Source organism: Lingula anatina, chromosome 9 (assembly GCF_051362555.1).
Source record: "Lingula anatina isolate TDL-2025a chromosome 9, LinAna3.0, whole genome shotgun sequence".
In the NCBI taxonomy this organism is placed as follows: Eukaryota; Metazoa; Brachiopoda; class Lingulata; order Lingulida; family Lingulidae; genus Lingula; species Lingula anatina.
In genome coordinates, this window is record NC_141775.1 from 19,636,948 (window position 1) to 19,658,267 (window position 21,320).

At 37.0% G+C, this 21,320-nt stretch overlaps 1 protein-coding gene and 1 long non-coding RNA gene across 4 annotated transcripts in view; one reads left to right on the forward strand and one right to left on the reverse strand.

Moving 5' to 3' along the window:
- LOC147760101 (uncharacterized) overlaps window positions 1-21,320 on the reverse strand; it is a 215,946-nt gene that overhangs the window by 120,951 nt on the left and 73,675 nt on the right. The window lies entirely within an intron of this gene.
- Window positions 1-21,320, forward strand: part of LOC106181119 (uncharacterized) — a 48,620-nt gene that overhangs the window by 7,110 nt on the left and 20,190 nt on the right. Inside the window, exons 5-9 of one of the 3 annotated variants that reach the window (XR_015331026.1) lie at window positions 5,207-5,391; window positions 5,611-5,713; window positions 5,880-6,038; window positions 6,198-7,139; window positions 7,376-8,815. Coding sequence is in view for 1 of the 3 variants with exons in the window: in XM_086995337.1 (XP_086851463.1) it covers window positions 5,207-5,391; window positions 5,611-5,713; window positions 5,880-6,038; window positions 6,198-7,139; window positions 7,376-7,801 (1,815 nt within the window). In the remaining 2 variants the exon portion in view is untranslated. Of the gene's footprint in view, window positions 1-5,206; window positions 5,392-5,610; window positions 5,714-5,879; window positions 6,039-6,197; window positions 7,140-7,375; window positions 8,860-21,320 lie in introns of those variants that run through there. The other 2 variants (XM_086995337.1, XR_015331027.1) reach the window with 2 other exon arrangements.

The following is a 21,320-nucleotide window of genomic DNA, read 5'->3' on the forward strand; positions in this document are numbered from 1 at the left end:
TTTTGATATATTTTTATGTACAGACACAGATGTGTCTGTACATATAGCCATCACCTGCGTATGTCGCCGTCGTTGCCGTCTTTGCCGTTGCCGTGCACTTTTACCGATAACACGATAAGTGGTAAACCGTTTTTTCTTTTGACTTGAAACTTACAGAACTGATGAATATGCATAATACGCAGGTCAAGTTCGAAAATCAGCATGATCGGGCCATTTTTAGGGAAGTTATGCTGTTTTTTTTTCACTTTTTTCAGCATTTATGTAGCACCGATAACAGGATAATTGGAAAACTGTTTTATCTTTTGGCTTGAAACTTATAAAACTGATGAATATTCATAATACGCAGATCAAGTTCAAAAATCAGCATGATTGGGCCATTTATATGGAAGTTATGCTGTTTTTCACTTTTTTCAGCATTTATGAAACACCAATAACACAATATTTGAAAAACCATTTTATCTTTTGGCTTGACACTTACAGAACTGATAAAAATTCATAATATGCAGGTCAAGTTCGAAAATCAGCATGATAGGAATATTTTTATGGAAGTTATGCTGTTTTTTCACTTTTTTCAGCATATATGCAACCCTGATAAAACAAAAAAGTGAAGAAAACACTTTACTTTTTGGCTTGAAACTTACAGAACTGATGAATATCTATAATACGCAAGTCAAGTTCGAAAATTGGCATGAGCAGGGCATTTTTATAAGTTTTGCTGTTTTTTTCACTTTTTTTCAGCATATATGCAACACCTATAACACATTTTAAGGAAAATCGATTGGCCAATTGTCTTGAAATTCACAGTAGTGATCACTGTTACTCAAATACAGATTAAGTTTTTAAAATAAGCTTGATCAGTTAAAGTTTGGTGAAGTTATGCCTTTTTTATGTACAGACACAGATGTGTCTGTACATATAGCCGTCACCTGCGTCTGTCGTCGCCGTCGCCGTGCATTCAATGATAACACGATAAGTGGAATACCATTTTACATTTTGTATTCAAAATTACAGAACTGATGAATATTCATAATCCGCAGGTCAAGTTCGAAAATCAGCATGATCAGGCAATTTTTAGGGAAGTTATGCTGTTTTTTCACTTTTTCAGCATATATGCAGCACCGATAACAGGATAAGTGGAAAACCATTTTACTTTTTGGCTTGAAACTTACAAAACTGATGAATATTCATAATACGCAGGTCAAGTTCGAAATTCAGCATGATCGGGCCATTTTTAGGGAAGTTATGCTGTTTTTCACTTTTTTCAATATATATGCAACACTGATAACACAATATATGAAAAACAGATTGGCCAATTGTCATTATACTCACAGGAGTTGTCAATCCTGCTAAAATGCAGGTTGAGTTCGAAAATCAACATAATTGGGCCATTATTTTAGAAGTTATACTGTTTTTTTCACATTTCCTCAGACGCAGGTCAAGTTCGAAATTCAGCATGATCGGGCCATTTTTAGGGAAGTTATGCTGTTTTTCACTTTTTTCAATATATATGCAACACTGATAACACAATATATGAAAAACAGATTGGCCAATTGTCATTATACTCACAGGAGTTGTCAATCCTGCTAAAATGCAGGTTGAGTTCGAAAATCAACATAATTGGGCCATTATTTTAGAAGTTATACTGTTTTTTTCACATTTCCTCAGACGCAGGTCAAGTTCGAAATTCAGCATGATCGGGCCATTTTTAGGGAAGTTATGCTGTTTTTTCACTTTTTCAGCATATATGCAGCACCGATAACACGATAAGTGGAAAACCATTTTACTTTTTGGCTTGAAACTTACAAAACTGATGAATATTCATAATACGCAGGTCAAGTTCGAAATTCAGCATGATCCGGCCATTTTTAGGGAAGTTATGCTGTTTTTCACTTTTTTCAATATATATGCAACACTGATAACACAATATATGAAAAACAGATTGGCCAATTGTCATTATACTCACAGGAGTTGTCAATCCTGCTAAAATGCAGGTTGAGTGCGAAAATCAACATAATTGGGCCATTATTTTAGAAGTTAAACTGTTTTTTTCACATTTCCTCAGATTCAATTCTTAGGCATGTTAACAGTCTCATTATTGAACTAATAAGATACGTAAAAGTGTTTGTTTGGTATTTCCTGCATCTTTACAACATTGTTAGTTGATTATGTAAAAATGATGGTAAACTTGTTATTATGTATTGTGTAATAAAGTGTCAAAAATGAAAATAAACTCATATCATTGCAGTTTGTCAGATTCAATCATCCACTATGTTCAGAATCTCAGAATGGAGGAAATTGGATATTTAACACTGTTCTATTGATACTTTCCCCATCTCATCAATTTTCTCAGTTGGTCATATAAAAATGGCAATAAAATGTTTATTTTGTTTTATGTTAAAAAAGTGTTAAAATGGAAATAAACCCATTTCAGAACAGTGCTGTCATGTTTACATTTTGGCATTTTCAAGATGTGACTTTGAAGTTCCATGGACCTCAAGACCTTTGCTAGTCACATTTTCTGAATATACGTGATACTAATATTTTATAATTAAAAATTGATGGTCACTATGCTGTTAAACATTATGTAATGTTGCATTAAAATTTGAAGAAAACCCTATTTTGGGCACTGCTCCTATGATGACCATTTAAGGGAAATCATGTAACTTACTATGCTCAAACTTACATGAAAGAAACATGGGTCTAACATACAGCTTCAGTAGGCAATGCAGTCTGTTTGGTAAATTTTTCTGGCAATTTAACAGTTTTTTGTGAAAATTTAATTTTTCACTTACTGACATTTTCAAGGTGCGACTTAGAACCTCCACGGGCTTGAAGACCCTTGCTAGTCACATTTTCTGAAAATCCATGACACGTATATTTTATCATTAAAAATTGATGGTCATTATGCTGTTAAGCATTATGTAATGTTGCATCAAAATAGAAGAAAACACAATATTTGGTGCTGCTGCCATGATGACCATTATGGGAAAACCGTGTTACTTATTACTGTCAAACTTTCAAAAAGAAACACAGGACTAAAATGCAGCCCGAGTTGGAAAAGCAGTCTAATTGGCTTCTTTTTCTGGAAGTTATACACTTAGTGAAATATTCATTATCTTTTTGGCATATTCATTGTGGGACTCTGAGCTCCCATGGACATGAAGCCTAATGGTAATCAAATTTTCTACATGTCCATGCTATTTATAGTCAATAATCAAAAATTGGTGATAATTATTCAATAATTTATTATGCAATGTTACATCAAAATTGACAGTAATCTTTTTGCACTGCTACTGCAAACATTATGAAAAGAAAACTGTGTTACTTATTATTATATTTAACTTATAAGTATGATTTTTAGGATTGGCATGCAGTTCAAATTAGAAAGCCAGGTCCATTGGGTTATCATTTTTATTAAATTTATGCATTTTTTGTGAAATTTTCATTTTTCTCATTCTGGCACTTTCTAATTGAAAACTTGAACTCTGATGGGCCTGGAGCCTTATGCTTTTACTTTCATCAGCGTTACCTGTTGTGCATAATTACAATTTTATGTTGACTGTGCAGTTAAACATAATGTATTATTGCATCAGAATTGGGCAGTCTCCTGTTTTTGTGCATTATTGTTTTCTGCTTTTCTTAAGGTGTGACTTATGTGCCTGAAGACCTTTGATAGACAAATTTGTGTGGTCAGTCTGTTTATTCCCCTTGGGTATTCACAAGGCTAATTTCAGTGCTATAAACTCATTTACCTAATTAAGTAGCCATTTATTGAAATTTCATAAAGCACACTTGTTGATATTTCCCTGTTAAGCTCTCTGCTAGATAACATAGTGTCCATAATAAGGAAGCAGTGAATAACAGCTTCATTGGGATTATATTTTTGTTGTTTCTATTGAATTTTTTCTCCAACACTGGCATTTTTAAGATGTGACTTTTAACTCCCATCCACCTGAGGCTCTGCACATTTTCAGTATTTCCACATAAGCAGTTGTATTGGTATTTATGTCTTTAAACGCACTGTAATATTATTTTATGCACTGTCATCATTTTTCATATATTGGGACTTTCATCATGTGAATTTTAACTCTCATGGTCCTGAAACTGTAATCTTATTGAAGGGGTGGATTGAGACCATCTTCTGGGTCTCCTGGAAGACAGTCAGACTTTAAAGTTTATATTAACGGGTTTCTGTTGGAAGACCATCAAAATGGAGGATGGCTCAACAAAGATACCTTGGATTACTGTCAGAAAATATCTCTTGATCTGCTCCTGTTATTGGCCATTTTACCTGTTGTGCATGATTAAAAATCAGTGTTGACTGACTGTGCTATTATAAGCATTATTTATTATTGCATCAAAATTGACAAAATGACCTATTTTTCATCTTTTTTTTTTTCTTTTTTTTTTTTTGTCTGTACATTTGACAGCTTTGCTGCCTTGTTTATGATTTATATACCATTGTTTGTACAAAGACTATCTCCCTAGATGCATGTATGTTTAAAATATCACCAGTTTTTGACTGACTGCTTTTTTCTTTTTTTGACTGACCTTTAATGATACTACGGGGTTGCCAGTTAGTTGGGAAAATAAAATTTCCAGTCTCTTCACTGACCAAATTTTTTTATTCGCTGCCTAATACCACATAATTTTCCTGGCTCCACCTCACCAACAACCTTCCAATCCATCCATAATTGTTTTTTTTTTTTTTTTTCTTAATCAAACCAACTTTTATTATGTAACGCATGCACCATTACCTCCAGCTCTTCTCATACACATGTCCCGAGTCCAAGCTTGTGACCTATTTTAATGGTACATGTTTTAAATCTTGATGTTGCCATATAGGCCTTAGAGTGGAGACTTGGCACATTGAGGTTCAAGTCCTGCTCTCAAAACAATTGACTGGCCTTGGTATTATGATAATAGGTCTGCATATCTGGTTTTTCATGAATTTATGCCAACATTGTTCATTTTTTTCTCATCTGGTGTTTTCATTGTGTGGACATAAACACTCATGGGCCTGAAGCCTTATGCTAATTCCATATTCCAAATATCCATTTTACCTAGTAACTGAGCGTAATTAAATTTTGGTGTTTATTTTGCTGTTATTGCTTTAATACTAACAAAATAACATATTTTTTGCATCATTGTTTCCTGCTTTTTGTCTGAACATTTGATAGCAACCTTTTCATTTCTCTTCTTTAAGAGAAGCCAAGGAAGTGTTTCTGGACCTTGCAGAAATGCAGAGGAGGATCACTTCAGCAATATCCCTGTGTTTGGAAAAATCCTGCTCAGTATGAAGTATGACTACAGAAAAGGTTGGCTGATTATACATATTTACAGATGCCAAGACCTTGCTCCAGCTGATGTGAAGAAGAATAGATCTGATCCGTGAGTTTTTTTTTTTTTTTTTTTTGCTGTGTTTTTTGCAAGATACGGCATAATTTGAGATCTTAATACCATGTGAAAGCAAAACATGCCATTTGTAGCTTATCTCAACAAAAACAAAATTCATGGTGTTATCCAAATGTGTTGAACTTAATTCATTCACCTAATTTTTACACTGTTTTATTTATGATCGTAATATTTTAAAGTATCTCTGGGTTGCAGCTATGTCAAGACCTACCTCTTGCCAGATAAATCAAGAGGTGGGAAGAGAAAAACAAAGATAAAGAAGAATACATTGAATCCAACATTTGATGAATTGCTGCATGTAAGTTTCAGCATAAACTGTAAAGAAAGTAAAGAAAATACTGTTCTTTTAGTTGGTGCAAGGCTAAGCATTCATGGTGAGCAATTCAATGCATCAATAAATTGTTTTTTAATTAATGTACATGTTGTGGTGTATCTGCTGACAGTCACCCACTATCCTGTTTCAGTACATCATCAATAAGAATGAGCTGGAAAGAAGAACCCTGTGGGTGTCAGTCTGGCACAGTGTCACATTTGGCCACAATGTGCTCCTGGGTGATGTTGTTTTGCCTCTTAATAAACAGAACTTCGATGACACCTCACCACAGTGGTTCCAGCTATCAGGAGTAAGTTGGAGAAGTTACAGTAGTATTCAAAGCAATGTTAAATATCAATTTTAAAAGCAGGTTGAAGCATATACAGCTACTTTTTAATGATGTTAATTATAATTTACAGACACATTGTGTTAATTTAGTTTGTGAATCCCAAGTTTTTCTGCAATACAGGACCATATGGCTGCTGGGGATCGAGACCAAGCCGTTACTAATGTCACTGACCCTCACAGCATCAAAACAAAGAGAGGCCAAGTTCTAAACCAGGCTGATGTGGGCAACCAGTGGCAAAGGTCAACATTATTGGAGACATCTTTACAGCCCAACCTGGTTGTTCAAGGAGAATACCAACAAAACCAACCATCATCACAACCTACCTTTGGCAAGCAGTTGTTGCAACAAGGCAATTTCCAATCTCAGACACTACCTGGTAAGTCAACAGGAACAAATCAGCGCTGTCATCATGAAGGACAATCCCAACATAGCAGACTACCTCAGGGGCCAGTCACTGACCACCACCTGCAGGAACAAGGTGGTGACCACTTTCAAACAAGGAAATCAGGCCATGACTTCCCACCTTTACCCTCACAACAGGACCCTCTGGCTGCTGAGGATCAAGACCAGGGTGTCACTGATCCTCAGTCCACCAGAAGAATGGGAAACCAAGCTCTTAACCAGGTCCATGGGGATAATCAGTTAGAAAGTTTACCTACGGCAGTGACACATGGGATTGCTGGGGTTCTAAGACAGATCCCCACTAATACAGGCAACATGCACATTACATTCAATGTTCAGCAGAATTACCACAATTACTCAGAAAAGGAATCAATGACAAGCATGAAAGAGAAAGATGTGACAGCGTCATTTCATAAACATGTCCCTCCAAGTGTGAAAAAACGACTGAATGAGACACTTTCTCAAAATGATGTATGGAACCAAGTAAAGGAGATGTATGACATTTCAGATGAAATCCCATGTCCTCCTGATGTTGTGTCTTCTTTGTTGTCTCAAGTTGAGGGTTCCATTGCATCTTTCATCAGTGTGTTGTTAAAGTTAAAAGAATGCCACAGAGAAGGACAGCAAGACATTCCACAAGATTTGATTAATGAAGTCAAGGTAATTGATACTATGGTCTAAAATAAAGTCAAATAAAGTAACCAGTCTTTTAAATTTAAAATTGACCATGTATTTCTTCATATTCTAAGTGAAAAAATAAAAGCTAGAACTAAATGTATAAGACAATGGGTTGGCTGTTTGGGATTATTAAGTGAATTGTAAGTTGTTTACACAACCTCATGGTTTGAATGAATAGAAGTTGTAAATAAATGTGACCTATTATATTTCTCTTCTAGAAAGGACTTCTGAGTGAAATGGAGTACAACAGACTGAGAGAGAAAGTGGTTGACTTTGCTGAGGAACTTTCGATGCATATAGAAAGAACTTTAGATTACCTGTATCAGTTTAATGTAATACCAGATGAGGAGACAACAAAACTTAAAAATGATGCACAGAGAAATCCTCAAGACGCTTGCAGAAATTTCTTCAAAGTACTGCTTGCAACCAGTCCTAAAAAAGGACCAATTATATATCTGAAAGCTGCATTCAAAAATTCCGGTCTTGGGCATCTAGTAAATGAACTAGAAGTCAGCTATCAGGATGTAGAGGATGAAATACAGAAACATGGAGGTGGCCGACCTTCTTGTGAAGAGCCGTTGGTGATAGGAATGACAGCTCCCCCCACACCTGCTACAGGTGAAAACCCTATTGGAGAACATTAAAACTATGTGTACAGTATTTGACAGTATGTGTCAAGATTGTTTATGCTATTTGGGTCACCGTGGACTAAGAACATATGGTGTATTGCCACATATATTGACATCAGACAAATAAAGTGACTCTTTGTATTTACTGATTTTGAACAAGCTTGCTGTTAAACTACAGTGAGGAAGACGTTCATATTTGCAGTTCAGCATCAACTGTGACCCTAACTTTTAACAGGAAGATGACAGAAATTTTTAAGCAAAACCCAGTGGACCATGAAACCATCAATCCTGTTAGGGGACTTCAATGTTGATTTGTCTTACAGTAGATCTAGAACCCCTACAACCTCTGTTTGTGTTCCACTTTTATAATACCATCAACAAGTTATTGTCTCACCAACATTGAGGGATATCAAAGACACACTAGTGTTTATGACCATTTTTTTATGTACAAGGTGTAAAACCAGTAGAAACTGGTACACTGCACCTTTTACATTGCCACATGTGATCCTGTATATGCTATTATACCCATCTGTTTAAACTAGCTTATAAATTACTCCTTTAGTTCATTCCCACAAACAAAAATTTGTAAAAAGCACTGTATATATGTTAAAAAGCATCCATATGTATTTTATGTAAATATATTCTTCTGGTAATGTCAACACCATGTAATTTATGTAAATATATCCCCTTAAAGATGGCAACACTACAAATACGTGGGAAGGTGTTTTAATATGTAAAAGAATAGTTTGTAAAGTATAGTTTGATAATTTTACTAGTGTATACATATAAGTCCATTTATTATTTTGATATTATTCAAGGTGGATGTTTTTATATGAAGTATTGTATTCAATTATATTTACAAGAACACTGTATATATGTAGAAAGTTTTAATAAGCACTTTATGTTAATATATATTCCCTGAAAGAAGACAGCACCACAGATATTTATCAGGCCTACCCAACTACCAGACTCGGCACATAAGGTTCCTGAATTAACCGGTATATCAGACCACACTACCCGTTTTCAAAGGTGTGTGTCACCTTTGAAAACTAATTTGCAAATAAACTAATTTCTTATTCAAGTTGTCTTACTTGTATCTTTAAAATATAGGCCTTTATTTCGCCTTTCTTTTATGATACTTTATAAAAGCAAATTTTATTATTTAAAGAAAGGGAGGGTTCCAGATGTCAGCCACTGAAAATTATAACACTTCAATACAACATTATAGTCAAAATTGCTGCCCAGATCACAGTGCTAAAACGTATTTTGATAAAAAAGAATCCTCAGAGAGACCACTAGCCTCCAAAAACATAACATATGTTCACCGTGATACAGTTGCTATAAAAGGTAATTCAAATGCAGTCTAAGAGAATATCTTATTCCAATAAACTCTATATCTGGGTACCAATGTGTCATTTGCCCAATATCTAAAGTAGCCTCAATTCCCAGATATCTTCAGAGAGAGAGTAGAGCGTTTGCCTCTGCTTTATAAACACTGAAACCTCTTATTTTAACTTCTTCAAAATTTAGTTTCCAGTAAACAACACAGATACGGGGAATTTATATAAAATAATAATAAAAAACAAACTTAATACTCGCATAAATAAAAAATACATATTTGATGATCTGTAGAAAATATAAAGCCTAAAAGTGCATTTATCAACCTGAAATGTATTAAGTTGAAGCTGTTTGTTATTTTGTGTGTAAACATGCACATAAATACCCAGTACATCGACTGCGTATTCTTTTTGTCTCCCTACCGTGTGTTAATAGATATGTTTGGATTAGAATAATAAGATTGTCTTACTCAGGGACGGATTTAGGGAGGGGGGTTCAGTGGGGTCCTGACCCCCCCCCCCCCCTCCTTCGGGTTCTGAAAAAAAAATCACACTAAATATTACCCTTTTAAAATTAGAATTTTAAGTAGCTGATTTATAGTTCTTAACCGTTCCAAAAGGCACCGTTTGGCATTCAAAACACCAAAATATTTTGGGGCCCTTCAGTGGTCCCCCAGCCCCACCACAAGGAGGCTGAGGGTCGGCTTCGAATCCGAGGCCTGTCATTTGTAAAAGACACTGACACCCCCTTCAAATCCTAGATCTACCCCTGTCTAACCACCTGTATAATGCGTTCAGGAGACAAAAATGGTGTCTTCTTTGTAAAATTGTTTGGCAAATATGCTTAGGCGGGGATGGTTTTTGTTCTTTATCCTTTACCAGCTACGCCACAGATCAAACTCAAATGAAATCAATAGGTAATCCGGCATAGCGGCATGAATGTCATACTTCTCAGCAAGTTTTTTTTTTCAAAAGTCACGTCGCCCTTATCACTATCAGTGATCTCTCGGTAATCTCTCTTGAAATTAGAATTTTGGTCAGCTGATTCATAGTTCTCAACCGTACCAAACGGCACCGTTTGCCCCCAAAACACTCCACGGAGGCCGAGAGTCGGCTTCTTATCGGAGGCTTGTCATTCCTAAAAAAAACGATCACGTAAGATTGCCACCTGACATTTGGGTGCCTTGTGGCCTGTGAAAGGGAATACCCCCCCCCCCCTCCGCCCCAGGACGAATAACCTGTAAAAACTCGGCAAAGTGGTACGGTAAACAGTAGCGGATTTAGGGGGTGTCAAGTGGTTCCTGACCCCCTTCGATTTCTGGAAAACATCAAACCAATGGTCCTCTCTTGAAATTAGAATTTTGACAAGCTGAATCACAGTTATCAACCGTACCAAATGGCACCGTTCGCCCTCTAAAATACCAAAATTTTTCCGGTCCCTTCAGCGGGCCCCGGACCACAGTCCAAAGGAGGGGGGGGGCGTCGGCGTTGCATCCGCGGACCCCCCCCCCTCTCTCAAAAATCCAGGGTCTGCCCCTGTCCGACACCCATATTCTTTCTTAATTATATCATGCTAGTTTCCAGAATTTGACTCTCGATTTATACCGCTCACTTAGCAGGTGACAAGATGATACAACGATTAGCACAGCATTTATAAACATTATTGTAAAACAGTTTTCACAAAATTTGATAAGGGTGGTTCAAAGGAAGGAAAGAAATGATTACAAATTAAACAGGCTCTCGATCTTGTGTTCTCTTATGCTTCATTACCATTTACATTTTGGTGAAGGTTTGCATTCAATTGTGGGGAGATCTGGAGTTTCATTGGTTTAATTGAGAAATACAGGATGAGGGTAAACTGTGCGTAGTCTTCAGTAATAAAACTGGGATATTAAAAAAAAGAATAAAAAACGACATACACGTTACCAGAGGAAAGTAGCCTGCAAGTTTGGTTCTTCTCCACCCCTTCTCTCTCCGTTTCTCTCCCTTTATCTTACTCTCTCCCTTTCCCCCTCAATATCTCCCTCTCTTTTTCTCTCTGTGAGTACTATTCTCTCTCTCTCTCTCTCTCTCTCTCTCTCTCTCTCAAACACTGTTAAAGGGTGTATTTCACATGTACAGTATATGTACACAAAATATTGTTTTAAAACGCCTTAGGTTGTACATGTACTGTGCATAGTAATTGTACAATAATTTTACAGTGACTGATTTCTTTACTACATGTACAGTAGCTTTTGTAATCAACGTGTTCAAATAAACAAAAAATAGTTTAGTTTTAGTACAATTTTGTTCAATTTTCTTTTTTTTTAACCGAAAAACGTCATTAGTTGACACCATCCCGGACCCAGAACCAGAGATTTTCTACAGTAAGTCGTAACTTTATCAGTTGAATTGTTTCCAAATATGTAGGAAACACACACACACAGAGAAATAATAAAAATTAAACGTTCACTCGAGAAAAATGTTGGACCTTAAGTATGATCTCAAAATCATGGCGATAGTCGATCTTTACATCTACATGTATTTAACATACTTGTACAGTGTATCCACTCATTTTCTACCGTGTGATACTATCGAAAAAACTTGCCAAATTAAATCATTATAAAACCATAATAATGGCCGTAGCGGGATCTCGCGGCTTCGCAGCCTAATGCTAAAGACACAGTTCACTCCAGGGAAATGACAACGCTGGAGAAGGCGGAGCCAATTTGAAGGCGTGTCATTGGAAGAGTTATGTACTGGGAGGGTGATTTAGTAAAAGGGCAAGTCACTGGAAAAGGGTCAGTCGCTTAAATAAGCAATTCACAGGAGGGATGAGGTGATTGCACATTTAGTTTTCATCATTTGTCTGTTTTATTATTGTGACATTCATTTTAGCTGAGCCTATAGTGTCTGAGTTGTAGAACATGTCATTTGCTTGATATGTTAATATCTGTGTCACTGTGATTGGATTATATGAGGAATCACAAGCTTTGAATAATTTCAAAGCAGTTCTTAACAAATAAGAACTGTGCTTACAGTGCAGTTTATATAAAAGGGAGTATGTTTTCTATAGGTAAATGATGCATCAGGTTAAAATTATTGTCAGATGGTACCTTTTCTTTCCTTTTACAGATTGGTGTGTGGGTTTGGCGGTGCTCTGTTCATTTATTTCCACAGGAAAATTATCCACTTTATACGAAAACAGAGGAAATTGTCCTCCTTTCTCCAGAAGAAGTAAGTACCAGTTACAACAGGAGTCATCCACTGTATGTGACTTACAAGAGAGTAATTATATGACGGTGTATAGTACAAGTAAGTAGCAGTTACAACAGGAGTCATCCACTGTATGTGACTTACAAGAGAGTAATTATATGACGGTGTATAGTACAAGTAAGTACCAGTTACAACAGGAGTCATCCACTGTATGTGACTTACAAGAGAGTAATTATATGACGGTGTATAGTACAAGTAAGTACCAGTTACAACAGGAGTCATCCACTGTATGTGACTTACAAGAGAGTAATTATATGACGGTGCAACTGATTTGCACATGTATGGCACATACAATAGACCACAAGTGGTTGTAGAGCTGCTTCAAGCATTTATAGGATGATTACACTTGTATTTCGCTTACAACACAGTGAAGCATGTTAATATAGATGAGCAAGCAATCGTTCCATTGTTGCTAACAGTAAATGTTTTTATGATTGTTATCACATAAGGAAATGTTTGGGATAATTATGTGAAAAGGACATAGTGAAGATACCTTTTATTAGCATTCAGTTTATTCCCATTTTTTGTGTGATATAATGTGTTGTAAATATGATGTGTTTTATTTATTTCAGTCGATTCATCTATCCAACTGTGATACATGTAACATTTTTGATATCCACTCTATCCTTTCCCCTGGGGCTGGGGCAGTATACAGCTGGAATGGTACGTATCATGGGGGGTGAGGGTGTTATCCTTTCCCCTGGGGCTGGGGCAGTATACAGCTGGAATGGTACGTATCATGGGGGGTGAGGGTGTTATCCTTTCCCCTGGGGCTGGGGCAGTATACAGCTGGAATGGTACGTATCATGGGGGGTGAGGGTGTTATCCTTTCCCCTGGGGCTGGGGCAGTATACAGCTGGAATGGTACGTATCATGGGGTTGAGGGTGTTATCCTTTCCCCTGGGGCTGGGGCAGTATACAGCTGGAATGGTACGTATCATGGGGGGTGAGGGTGTTATCCTTTCCCCTGGGGCTGGGGCAGTATACAGCTGGAATGGTACGTATCATGGGGGGTGAGGGTGTTATCCTTTCCCCTGGGGCTGGGGCAGTATACAGCTGGAATGGTACGTATCATGGGGGGTGAGGGTGTTATCCTTTCCCCTGGGGCTGGGGCAGTATACAGCTGAAATGGTACGTATCATAAGGGGTGAGGGTGTTATCCTTTCCCCTGGGGCTGGGGCAGTATACAGCTGGAATGGTATGTATCATGGGGGTGAGGGTGTTATCCTTTCCCCTGGGGCTGGGGCAGTATACAGCTGGAATGCTATGTATCATGGGGGTGAGGGTGTTATCCTTTCCCCTGGGGCTGGGGCAGTATACAGCTGAAATGGTATGTATCATGGGGGGTGAGGGTGTTATCCTTTCCCCTGGGGCTGGGGCAGTATACAGCTGAAATGGTATGTTTTCTGGAAACAATTTACAGTAGGCAAGGGTTATCTCAAATGAAGCAAACAAATTACTAGTTTGTCCGATTTACCAACACAACTTACCAAACACCCCTTTTCTCTATTAGTAATAGATACCTCAAAATGTACAGAGATTATGTTCAATCAACTCACTGACAAGTCCATTGTATTTTCAGTTATCAGATAAATTCATCTCTTTCCACAACTCTTGATAGTGCACCTGTCCTTTCAGTTAACTCACCTAGAAGTTAAATGTAATTTCAGTTAACTTACTGATGAGAAGTCCAATGTAGTCAGGATGGGAGAGCAGGTGTCTCCTATAGTCCCTGGAGGATATGCTGTAGTAGGTGAGTGTATGACTACATGGTATCCCAGTGAAGTCATGATGGGAGAGCAGGTGTCTCCTATAGTCCCTGGAGGATAAGCTGTAGTAGGTGAGTGCAGGCCCGTAGCCAGCAATGTCAAAAGGGGGGTTCTTTTTCTGAGAAAGTGGACCTTTTTCTTTAAAAACTTTATGTACCTAGATCAAATTTTACCCAGAGTGGACCTTTTCCCAGCAAAAAGGGTGGTTCTTTCGAACCCCCCGAACCCCCCCTGGCTACGGGCTTGGAGTGTATGACTACATGGTATCCCAGTGAAGTCATGATGGGAGAGCAGGTGTCTCCTATAGTCCCTGGAGGATATGCTGTAGTAGGTAATATCATTTAACTCAGCAGTACTCTCTATCTGTTAAGATTCATATTAGAGTCCTCTACAAACCCATGATAGTAACTACAGGTATGAAAATTGATCACTTGGTCTAGTGTGTCAGTTATTTTAAATATTAGGGGAAAAATGAATATTATTATTATTATTCCAAACTGAGTTTTTCGGTTCATTATTTATTAATAAACCAGCTGTACATGTATCTTTATGCAGCAGCTATTGCTCTTTAGGCTGGCTGATATCGCATTGGAAAAAATGTCAGTGGTATGCTTGTTTCAATGTATTTTTGCTTTCATAATCATGAGGTGTGTGTTTATCATTTGTGTAGGAGCTGCTGCCTTGGCAGGAAGTGTAACCCACACCATTTCCACCTCTGTGATAGTGTTTGAGCTAACAGGACAGATATCCCACATTCTACCTGCTGTGGTAAGACAACTGATTGTTTGATAAATGTGATAGTGTTTGAGCTAACGGGACAGATATCCCACATTCTACCTGCTGTGGTAAGACAACTGATTGTTTGATAAATGTGATAGTGTTTGAGCTAACGGGACAGATATCCCACATTCTACCTGCTGTGGTAAGACAACTGATTGTTTGATATATGTGATAGTGTTTGAGCTAACGGGACAGATATCCCACATTCTACCTGCTGTGGTAAGACAACTGATTGTTTGATAAATGTGATAGTGTTTGAGCTAACGGGACAGATATCCCACATTCTACCTGCTGTGGTAAGACAACTGATTGTTTGATATATGTGATAGTGTTTGAGCTAACGGGACAGATATCCCACATTCTACCTGCTGTGGTAAGACAACTGATTGTTTGATAAATGTGATAGTGTTTGAGCTAACGGGACAGATATCCCACATTCTACCTGCTGTGGTAAGACAACTGATTGTTTGATATATGTGATAGTGTTTGAGCTAACAGGACAGATATCCCACATTCTACCTGCTGTGGTAAGACAACTGATTATTTGATAAATGTGATAGTGTTTGAGCTAACGGGACAGATATCCCACATTCTACCTGCTGTGGTAAGACAACTGATTGTTTGACAAATGTGATAGTGTTTGAGCTAAAGGGACAGATATCCCACATTCTACTGGCTGACAAGATTGTTGGTCTTTGAAAAAATTTAATCAATCAATTTTAATAATTAATTAATTAATCAATTTTATAAAACCAACACTTATTTTACATTTTTATGTACAGACACAGATGTGTCTGTACATATAGCCGTCATCTGCGTCTGTTGTCGCCGTCGCTGTCGTCGCCGTCGTCGCCATGCGCTTTCACCGATAACACGATAAGTGGAAAACTGTTTTTTATTAAAACTTGAAACTTACAGAATTGATGAATATTCATAATACGCAGGTCAAGTTTGAAAATCAGCATGATCGGGTGACTTGTAGGGAATTTATGCTGTTTTTTCACTTTTTTCAGCATATATGCAGCACCGTTAACACAATAAGTGGAAAATAATTTTACTTTTGGGCTTGAAACTTACAAAACTGATGAATATTCATAATACGCAGGTCAAGTTCGAAAATCAGCATGATCGGTCCATTTTTAGGGAAGTTATGCTGTTTTTTCACTTTTTTCAACATATATGCAATATTGATAACACAATATAAGAAAAACAGATTGACCAATTGTCATTATACTCACAGGAGTGGTCAATCTTACTAAAACACAGGTTGAGTTCGAAAATCAGCATAATCGTGCCATTATTTTAAAAGTTATACTGCTTTTTCACATTTCCTCAGATTCAATTATTAGGCATGTTAACAGTCTCATTATTTAACTAATAAGATGCCTAAAAGTGTTTGTTTGATATTTCCTGCATCTTTACAACATTGTTAGTTGATTATGTAAAAATATTGGTAAACTTGTTATTATGTTTTACGTAATAAAGTGTCAAAAATGGAAATAAACTCATATCATTGCAGTTTGTCAGATTCAATCATCCACTATGTTCAGAATCTCAGAATGTAGGAAATTGGTCTTTTAACACTGTTCTATTGATACTTTTTCCATCTCATCAATTTTCTTAGGTGGTCATATAAAAATGGCAGTAAAGTGTTTATTTTGTTTTATGTTAAAAAAGTGTGAAAAATGGAAATAAACCCATTTCAGAACAGTGCTGTCTTGTTTACGTTTTGGCATTTTCAAGATATGACTTTGAAGATCCATGGGCCTGAAGACCTTTGCTATTCACATTTTCTGAATGAATATAATAAAAAGAAGTTAAAATCCTCAATTTTAGCCAAGGGACCATGAGGCAGTTCAGCCCCTGTTATGTGACTGGATTAAATTTAATGTTTAATTATATGTTTAATTATAAATTTTAATATTTTACAATTAAAAATTGTTGGTCATTATGCTGTTAAACATTATGTAATATTGCATCCAAATTTGAAGAAACCCCTATTTTGGGCACTGCTCCCATGATGACCATTTAAGGAAAATCATGTCACTTACTGTTCTCCAACTTACAGGAAAGAAACATGGGACTAAAATACAGCTTCAGTAGGCAATGCAGTCTGTTTGGTTTTTTTTTTCTGGCAGTTAAACAGTTTTTTGTGAAAATTTAATTTTTCACATTTGGCATTTTCAAGTTGTGACTTTGAAGTTCTATGATCCTGAAGACCTTTGCTTGTCACGTTTTCTGAATGTCCATGTTACTAATATTTTATTAATAACATTTGATGGACATTATGCTGTTAAACATTATGTAATATTGCATCAAAATTTGAAGAAACGCCTATTTTGGGCACTGCTGATATGTAATGTTGCATCAAAATAGAAGAGAACACAATTTTTGGTGCTGCTGCCATGATGACCATTATGGGAAAACCGTGTTACTTATGACTGTCAAACTTTCAAAAAAGAAACACAGGACTAAAATGCAGCCTGAGTTGGAAAAGCAAATTATTCTGTAATTTTTTATGAAATGTTACATCAAAATTGACGAACATCTTTTTGCAGTGCTACTGCAAACATTATGAAAAGAAAACTTATTATTATTATTAACTTATGAGTACTTATGATTTTTAGGATTGGCAGGCAGTTCAAATTAGAAAGCCAGGTCAATTGGGTTATCATTTATTATTGAATTTTATGCAATTTTGTGTGAAATTTTTATTTTTCTCATTCTGGCACTTTCTAAGTATAAACTTGAACTTTGATGGGCCTGAAGCCTTATGCTTTTTACCTTCGTCGGTGTTACCTGTTGTGCAAAATTAAAATTTGATGTTGACTGTGCAGTTAAACATAATGTATTATTGCATCAGAATTGGTAGTCTCCTATTTTGTGCATTATCATTTTGTGCTTTTCTTAAGTTGTGACTTATGGGCCTGAAAGACCTTTGAGAGGGTCAGTCTGTAAATTTCCCTTGGGTATCACTTGGCTAATTTCAGTGTTATAAACTCATTTGCCTAATTGATAGGCCATTAAATGAGATTACAGAAAGCACACTTGTTGATATTTCCCTGTAAACTCCCAAAGGTTAAGCTCTCTGCTAGATTAATAATAAGAAAGCAGTGATAATTATGCAGGTAAATTTTGTTTAATATTGCAAATAAGTTTTTTATATATATATCAAACTCAAAGGTTAAAAGTTTGAATGGCAGCTTCACAGCTTCATTGGAATTATATTTACCTCTGCCAAGGAGGTTATATTTTCACCCCTGTTTGTCTGTCATCAACATAACTCCAAAAGTTATAGACCAATTTTGCTGAAATGTTCAGGAACTGTCAGAAGTGGGCCAAAGAGGACAATAATCAATAATAATCAACAATTTCTGCCTTGGCAGAGGTCTGCACTCTCGGAGCGCTTTTCTAGTTTTGTTATGTTTTCCTTTATAATTTTTTCTCAAGCACTTGCATTTGTGACTTTTAACACTCATCCCCCTGAGGCTCTGACATTTCTCTATTTTCACATAAGCAGTTGTATTATTTTTTATGTCTTTCATCATTATGTTACTTATGTAATTGACTGTACAGTATTGACTGGTATCTATTTTTTTCTGTTGGAAGACCTTCAAAATGGAGGATGGATCAAAATAGATACTTTGGAATACTGTCAGAAAATATCTCTGGGTCCGCTCCTGTTATTGACCATGTTACCTGTTGTGCATGATTTAAATCAGTGTTGACTGACAGTGCTATTATAAGCATTATTTATTATTGCATCAAAATTGACAAAATGACCTTTTTTGCATCTTTATTTTCTGTTTTTTTTTTGTTTTTTTTTGTCTGTACATTTGACAGCTTTGCTGCCTTGTCTATATATCATTTGTATACTCCAGATAGCAGTGTTGATAGCCAATGCAGTCGCCCACAGTCTCCAGCCGTCCATTTATGACAGCATCATCCAGATCAAAAGGCTGCCTTACCTGCCCGATATCATCCCCACCAAGTCCAGGTAATAAGTGGTATAATCCCCACCAAGTCCAGGTAATATGTGATATAATCCCCACCAAGTCCAGGTAATATGTGATATCATCCCGAACAAGTCCAGGTAATATGTGATATGATCCCTACCAAGTCCAGGCCCCCGTTTCACAAAGAATCTTAAATCCCTAGTCGACTAAGCTCGACTAGGAGTGTTTCACAAAGAATCTAACATCTTAGCTTGGGGTGCTTACCGTAGTCAACGTGCACGGGAAACTCTTCAAGAAAAGGAGGTGTAAAATTTCAAAACTTTCACAAGACATGATGTTTCATGGCCTCTTTCGGCCGAGAATGATCGCTTAACAATTAAAGTCAGCCAAAACACAAACAAAGTTTGTTTTTGAACTTTATTGATTAGTTTACTTCGATACAACTTCAAAGCAACAGTAAAACATTATCTTGTCTTGGAACACCGCTGTTGCACATCTAGCGGTCAAAAACATAAACAAAGGGGCCGTAGGGATAGTCCGAAGGTTCAATAGTCTGAAGGTTCATTGGTCCGAATGTTCACTATAGAACCTTCGGACCAATGAACCCTTGATTAAAAAATCGATGAAAATGTTACCACTTTTTGGACCAATGAACCTTCGGACCAATGAACCTTCGGACTATCGAGACGCCCCCTAAACAAACCCACGATCGGCTGGATGAAGGTGTATTTTATTTTTTATTTAAATGTTCAATAAATGTCGGTGCAATTCAAGGACATTATAACACTATATCTTGAAGGAGGTATGTTCTTTCCAAATTTTTGTTGTTTATGCTGTAATTTACCGAGTTTTAGTTGAGCTTGCCGACTTAAGTCTCCTTCTGAGGAGGCTAGACATCGTCGACTAGCAGCTAAGAAAAAAATGACGTAAGCGACCTTTTAGATTCTTTGTGAAACGGGACTTAGTGACGTAACGAGTTAATTACGTTGGTAACCAAGTTCTTAGTCAGGGGAACAGGCTTAAGTTTTTTTGTGAAACGGGGGCCAGGTAATATGTGACATCATCCCCACCAAGTCCAAGTAATATGTGATAGCATCCCCACCAAGTCCAGGTAATAAGTAATATCATTCCTACCAAGTCTAGGTAATATGTGATATCATCCCTACCAAGTCCAGGTAATATATGTTATATCATCCTCACCAAGTCTAGGTAATATGTGATATCATTCCCTCCAAGTCTATGTAATATTTGATATCATACCCTCCAAGTCTAGGTAACATGTGACATCCTCCCCTCTAAGTGTAGGTAATATGTGATATCATCCCTCCAGGTCTAGGTAATATGTGATATCATCCCCTCCAAGTCTAGGTAATATGTGATATCATCCCTACCAAGTCTAGATAATATGTGACATCATCCCCACCAAGTCCTGGTAATATGTGATATGATCCCCACCAAGTCCAGGTAATATGTGATATCATCCCCACCAAGTACAGGTAATATGTGATATCATCCCTACCAAGTCTAGGTAATATGTGATATCATCCCTACCAAGTCCAGGTAATATGTGATATCATCCCTACCAAGTCCAGGTAATATGTGATATCATCCACACCAAGTCTAGGTAATATGTGATATCATCCCTACCAAGTCTAGATAATATGTGACATCATCCCCACCAAGTCCAGGTAATATGTGATATGATCCCCACCAAGTCCAGGTAATATGTGATATCATCCCCACCAAGTACAGGTAATATGTGATATCATCCCTACCAAGTCTAGGTAATATGTGATATCATCCCTACCAAGTCCAGGTAATATGTGATATCATCCACACCAAGTCCAGGTAATATGTGACATCATCCCTACCAAGTCCAGGTAATATGTGATATCATCCCCACTAAGTGCAGGTAATATGTGATATCATCCCTACCAAGTCCAGGTAATATTTGATATCATCCCTACCAAGTCCAGGTAATATGTGATATCATCCCCACCAAGTCCAGGTAATATGTGATATCATCCCTACCAAGTTTAGGTAATATGTGATATCATCCCCACAAAGTCCAGGTAATGTGTGATATCATCTCCACCAAGTCCAGGTAATATGTGATATCATCCCTACCAAGTCCAGATAATATGTGACATCATCCCCACCAAGTCCAGGTAATATGTGATATCATCCACACCAAGTCCAGGTAATATGTGACATCATCCCTACCAAGTCCAGGTAATATGTGATATCATCCCCTCCAAGCCCAGGTAGTATGTGATATCATCCCTACCAAGTCCAGGTAATATGTGATATCATCCCCTCCAAGTCCAGGTAATACTTTCAGTACAAAACATTTTTCTGTACGTGAAATATTCCATGTCAGATGTGTTATCATATCCTTCTTGCAGCCCATATTATGTACTTGAGAAGGACTTCATGC